Source organism: Perca flavescens, chromosome 6 (assembly GCF_004354835.1).
Source record: "Perca flavescens isolate YP-PL-M2 chromosome 6, PFLA_1.0, whole genome shotgun sequence".
In the NCBI taxonomy this organism is placed as follows: Eukaryota; Metazoa; Chordata; class Actinopteri; order Perciformes; family Percidae; genus Perca; species Perca flavescens.
Window position 1 is genome coordinate 12,619,228 of NC_041336.1, and position 6,063 is coordinate 12,625,290.

The following is a 6,063-nucleotide window of genomic DNA, read 5'->3' on the forward strand; positions in this document are numbered from 1 at the left end:
GACGATTCTGGACTGTAAACACCTGAACAACACCCTGATGGAAACAGTTGATCTAACAGTGATATGTAAGTACATTGTACAACTGTTATAATACAGAACATTTCCTGTAGAATTTTCCTCTTTTTCTTCTCTTTTTTCTAAACCTTGTAAAATTAATCCTGAGTAACTTCCACAGCTCCGCACCTTTAGTTTATAATGGAAATGTCAAAGTCCTTGGCCCTATGGAGGCATTGGGTTGGCTTCTAGGTGGTTCTCAGCCTCACTAGAGCCACACGACTACTATTTTAGAATAGTCTTGCTTGCCTGACCTATCTCCACAGCGCTGTAAGGTCCCAGTTAGATACTAAATGCTGTAAACTTATTTTTTTGTAAAACTTTACAACCATTCCCCGAAAGAACCAAGCAGGCTTGCCTTGTTGCACAATGCACATTTTCAGCAAATAGTTTGTCAATGTTTCCAGGGATATCCAGTGGAAGATCCAGCGGCGTCGGATGTTCCGGCGATAATCTGGTAAATGAATTGCCGTCGATTCCAGACTATGTTTAGAATAATGAAATAATTAAAACTCTGTATACTGTACAGTTGGAAAATTGTTAGACTTCGGGGCCCTCCAGTGGCAGAATAAAAAAAAAAAAAAAAAAAATCATGCATGTTTTAATTAAAAATTATGATTTAAATAAATACTTTTATCTGCAGGTATTTGATGCACTTAAACAGTGATGGGAGCTGACTAATCAATAAACTAATGACTATCTTTGACAATTGACCATCATTATTTAACTGGCACTGCAGATATTAACCAGTTATGCAGACCATTCACATGCATGCACATCCTACTATGCACATACAGTAATGTATAATGCATTACAATGTAGAAGGATAGTTGGTAGAAGTATGTTTGTTTTGTTAAGATGACAAGCTTTTCTTAAGCACATAAACAGTACTTCCCCTTTCTCAAATCGTCTCACCCCTTCACAGTCGTGAACATGCTCTAAAAAAAAAATCAACACTTGTTTCACTTTATTACTCAGTGTTAAAACTGCACATTAACAATGTGATATAAATATATATTGCGCAAAGAGGGGAAGAAGTACAAAAGAAGAAGGAAGAGTCAGTTCAGAGCAGAGAGACCACTGTGGAGAGAAGAGAGCAGCAAAAGCGGTAAAACACAACATATACATTATTTTTAAAATATCTTTTTACAAGTAATTTTTCCCTTAAATTCCTTTAAGAATTCCTTGCTTGTTAATTAAAGTGTGCATTTAATTAGGATTGGGGTAGGGGAGATTTTCAAGTAGAACTGCTACAGTTAGTACTTAGCAGCTATATGGAACATATATTACAAAGTGCTTTATAAATACAACTCAAGGGACTCACAACTCACAACCTTGAGGAAGATCAAACCGTGTTTATTATTGTGATGAAAGAAAAGGTGAACGTGCAAGATCCTGTAATTAAATCTGTCCTGTCAGTGTTTCTTGTTGAGTTTCATCAACTGAAACATTTTCATTTTTCCAATGTTTGTGCCTCTAAAAGGAAAAGAAACGGACTGTGCCAATCATTGAATCAGGATGCTTGTTCTCATCATGACGACTCTGCTCTTCTCTGTGGGACGCAGCAAGACTGACACAGGTATGCATCTTTACTATATTCTTGTTGTGATGCCAACATTAAAGATATAAATAAAATTGTTATCAATAATTTGCCATGATGAATATCCTCATTATAGTGTTCCTCTCAGCATCTACTGATTCCCTTGGAAAAGGATAAATAATGAATAATTAATATTTATTTAAAGTTTATTATATTTTAAATGAAAATATTTATTATGTAATTGACTCTTGTTTACCAACAATATTATGGATAAAGAAATATATTGATGCTAACTTCTGTTACGTTGTATGTTTACGCCGCTGACAACAGCAGTTAAAAAAAGGCAGTAGTAGTCTGTCATAATTTATTAAATATGGTGTATTGTCAAAATGTAAATATCCTCTGTCCCTTTTTTTTTTTCACTGTTTACATTTAACAGGTGCATCAGTGTGGGGAACACCATTCTGTGATAATAGATTCTGTATCACTCTTAGTGAAGGAGAAATAAGAGCAGAGGCTGGACTCTGTGTTGTGATACCGTGTTCTTTCACCACCAGTTATTACTTTACACCCCAAAATATAGTTTGGTACAAATGTGAACCATCCAAACAAAAATGTAGCAAGAACAACAACAAAACTCAGTCTGGGTTCAAAGGACCAGTGTCACTGCTGGAGCCTGATGTGAGTCGGAGGAACTGCAGCATCATCGTCAATGACCTCACTGAATCAGACTCTGGATCATATCAGCTCAGAGTTAATGGTTACCTGAATGGGAGGAAAGATGGATTTACATTCTCTCCAAGAACAACTGTCTCTGTTAAAGGTATGTAGAGCAACAACTAAAAATTCAGTTAAGATGTTCATTGTGCTTATGAACTGCACCAACATCTTTGGTGTATTTATTTACTTTGACAAAGTATCATCATCATGATCATGTCATTACTTCAGCCCAAATTTAAATGAGCGATGACCTGTAGTCTGCTTCCCTAATTCCACTCATGGACTGCTCTCCCCTTTAGGTCTGACCCAGAAGCCCACAGTGATGATTCCTCCTCTGACAGAGGGACAGCAGAGCACACTGAGCTGCACTGCTCCTGGTCTCTGCTCTGGATCTGTTCCTGAAATCAGCTGGACGTGGAGAGGAGCAGGAGAGAAGGACTCTCACATCACAGGAAACATCACTGCTTCCAGGACTGAGAATCTGACTGCTGTCACTCAGAGACACAGCTCAACCCTGACCTTTAACTCTTCAGCTGAACACCACGGCACCAATGTCAGCTGTAAGGTCAGCTTCACCAACAACATCACTACAGAGGAGACTGTCACTCTGAATGTGACCTGTAAGTAAAACATACTGTACTTTATTTTCACTTTTACAATTTTCAAAATTAATTAAACTGCTTTGTTTTCTTTTTGCCATGGCTATATGATGCTAACTGCAGAATAGATTCAAGGACTTTGCACGCCGATGGCCTCCAAAATTTATATTTATTCTACAAATCTTTGAGTTAACGTGCTAAACGTGAGTTGAAATTTGCACCGCAGCGCCGCCATGCCTTGATGCTCATGACAAGAATAGCATGTATAGTTATCTTTATTGAAGTGAATTAGGCTCAAATTGCAGACATGCATGAATGAATAAATGATATTTTTGCAATATTACACATAATAATCCACAATGATCACATTACACAAAACTGAAATTGCATGTCAAAATGACACATTGTCCATATTTTTAGAGACCCCCCAAGATTTCAGAAATCACGTTTTCAGGGGAGCCCATGTCTTATAAAGGGTAGCTTTTATAAGATAAGATACTTTATGGTATCTTAACTTCAAATAACTTGTTTAAAATGTTCTTCACATTTCACACCATCAGCATTTAGTTGGGATGTTGGGATTCTGCTTGTGTGTTTACAGGGTTTTCAACGGTCTTAAAAAACTCTGGATGTGAGGTTCAGTCGGAGGTTCTGACCTGTGTGTGCATCAGTGAAGGGTTTCCTTTACCCACCATCACATGGCCGCTGTTGAAGAACCATGCTGAGTACTCTGTCATCACCACGGTGTCACACCACACAGTCAACAGCACCGTCACCCTAACTGTAAAAGACCACAGCAACACTTCTGTTGAGTGTGTCAGCAGCAATCAAAATGGAGAAGTAAAAGCAAACCTCATCATCCAATTAGAGATGTCAGAACAACCGGGTACGTGATTATAACCACAGCACTTGAGCTACTGTAGACCTCTAGTTTATATCATCTTTAGTACCTCATTTCTTCTTGTGGCCTTTGTGCTATGCACTATACAGGCTTTACCCTATTATACTTCATCGACAGGAATCAATAGGTCAAACTGCAAACAGCCACTCACAAATAGTCTATAAACAAAGCTTCAGGCTGTGTTACAGATTTAACATGAACAATGGTTAAAGTTACTCAGGCTACCGAAGAATACCATAATTCCTCTATTTAATTAGGCCTAAGCAACGCACCCCAAGCTTCCATCCTTAACAAACAACCATGTATATGGGCTCTTCCAATTTAACGGGAGAGAGGAGCATGAGGGGTTAGGATCGTAACCATTGTATTTATTATTCAGACTCATACCTATATAAAACTGCATTTTTTGTAGCACTTCTAAAATAACAAGATAATACCTCAAGAATATTTTTCATGTTGTATTTGAACTACACTAACCTCCATGTATGTATATGACAGATATTCCCACACTTTATGTATATGGTCTATAATATTGTATATATTGTAATGGATGTAAGGACTTGGTCTTCCATATTTTCTAAATTACTTAAATGTATTCTGTCATACATTTAATTTGAAAAAAGTCTTTTATCGGTTTCGAACCCATAACCGGCCTCTGACGAGCTGTTATAACCTCCATCTTCAGCCAGAGAGGACATTATTTCTTCAGCTTCTTGTGTTGTCACCCTGGTGGGAGGTATGCAATTTCTTAGTAAAACCAAAATTAATTAAACTGCTTTGTTTTCTTTTTGCCATGGCTATATGATGCTAACTGCAGAATAGATTTCAAGGACTTTGCACGCCGATGGAATGAAAATATGATGAAATATTGAAATATTACACATAATAATCCACGATGATCACATTACACAAAACTGAAATTGCACGTCAAAATGACACATTGTCAATATTTTTAGAGACCCCCCAAGATTTCAGAAATCATGTTTTCAGGGGAGCCCAGGTCTTATAAAGGGGAGCCGAGCTCCCCCTAGCTCCTCCGTAGTTTGCACCCTGGTCACACCACACAGTCAACAGCTCCGTCACCATTACTGTAAAAGATAGCAACACTGTTGTTGAGTGTGTCAGCAGCAATGATATTTGGGAAGCAAAAGAAAACCTCAACATCATAACTTCAGAGAGGCGAGAAGGTGAACACACACATAACCAATCACTAATATCAATAAGAATGTATTGATAACATAATGTGCGTTGGCATTAAAGGAGCAATTTGTTGAGCTGATTAATGAAAATATACATTATGCTGGAAAAACAAATCTGATCCAATAGAGTACATTTGAACATTCTTGAATCATTTCAACGGAGGTTTTATATAATTTTTTATATCACTAATTAACAGGTTTGTAAATTGGTTTTGTGTACATTACACCATGGACATTTAGAGTACAGTATTAATATAACACTTGAAACTTGTATTCAAATTACATTATGTCATTTCTAAAAGCAGATGGACCCAGTGCATGGGCTGTCGTTGCTGTTGTATCTCTCATTGTGAATGTCATCTCCATTATCCTCTTGATGTTGCTGTGGTATGTTACTAAATTACTTCATCATTTCATGCTCTGTAGGCTCTGTTATTGCAATGGAGACTTTTACATCATGTCTCTTTTTTTCTTTTGCCACAGGAACACACGAAAAAAGGTGAAACCAAATCAAGAGGACAGGACTTACATGTCATTGCGGAAAACCGACCTATCACCAGAGTATGATGTCATTGCCCAACCTCCTAACTAACTAGTGTCAGTTTCCAGTAAGTGCTGTAGAAGATGGTACTGCCATACTTTATTCAACATGTGTTAGATTTTCTCAATGTTACCTTTCTAAGAGTTATTTCAAATATAACTGTAAATTATATTTTGCTTTATAAAGTATTATTCAGCTTACATTTCATGAACCTTTATAAGTCCAATGTTAACGCCTTATTTTGCAATGTCCTGTTTAAATTGCACACCTGTCACGGCTCGTAGGCCTCAAGACCTATTAAAGCGTAACTCTTGCCAAAATGCAACCTATGGTCTTTGTGAATGTACCTGAGTCAAACTTTCGTTTAAAAGCAGGACGGAATTACCATTATTTTTGGTCAAATGGCCTTCGAATGGGAGTACTAGGGCACTTTTATGCTAAAAAATTTAAAACACTCCATTATGAATTAAAATGCAAATCAAAAAAGTTATTCTTAAGGTATTTCCATA

At 37.1% G+C, this 6,063-nt stretch overlaps 1 protein-coding gene and 1 long non-coding RNA gene across 2 annotated transcripts; both read left to right on the plus strand.

Annotated features, from left to right (window-relative positions):
- Positions 1–1,105: 1,105 nt before the first annotated feature.
- Positions 1,106–2,208, plus strand: LOC114557303 (uncharacterized). The gene is made up of 3 exons (XR_003692784.1): positions 1,106–1,162; positions 1,538–1,633; positions 2,034–2,208. It is a non-coding gene; the product is annotated as an uncharacterized LOC114557303 (long non-coding RNA).
- A 9-nt stretch (positions 2,209–2,217) lies between these two features.
- LOC114557302 (neural cell adhesion molecule L1) lies at positions 2,218–5,769 on the plus strand. The gene is made up of 6 exons (XM_028580728.1): positions 2,218–2,417; positions 2,614–2,934; positions 3,515–3,799; positions 4,500–4,550; positions 5,319–5,400; positions 5,497–5,769. The coding sequence occupies exons 2-6, from the start codon at positions 2,637–2,639 to the stop codon at positions 5,603–5,605; spliced, it is 825 nt and encodes a 274-aa protein (XP_028436529.1). The 5' UTR covers positions 2,218–2,417; positions 2,614–2,636; the 3' UTR covers positions 5,606–5,769.
- Positions 5,770–6,063: the final 294 nt, after the last annotated feature.

Excerpts from the sequence above, each read along its gene's own strand:
- LOC114557302 (XM_028580728.1), top strand. The coding sequence starts at position 2,637 with ATGATTCCTCCTCTGACAGAGGGACAGCAGAGCACACTGAGCTGCACT. Across the intron at positions 3,800-4,499 it reads AGAGATGTCAGAACAACCGG|CCAGAGAGGACATTATTTCT; the intron begins GTACGTGATTAT and ends CTCCATCTTCAG. Across the intron at positions 5,401-5,496 it reads ATCCTCTTGATGTTGCTGTG|GAACACACGAAAAAAGGTGA; the intron begins GTATGTTACTAA and ends CTTTTGCCACAG.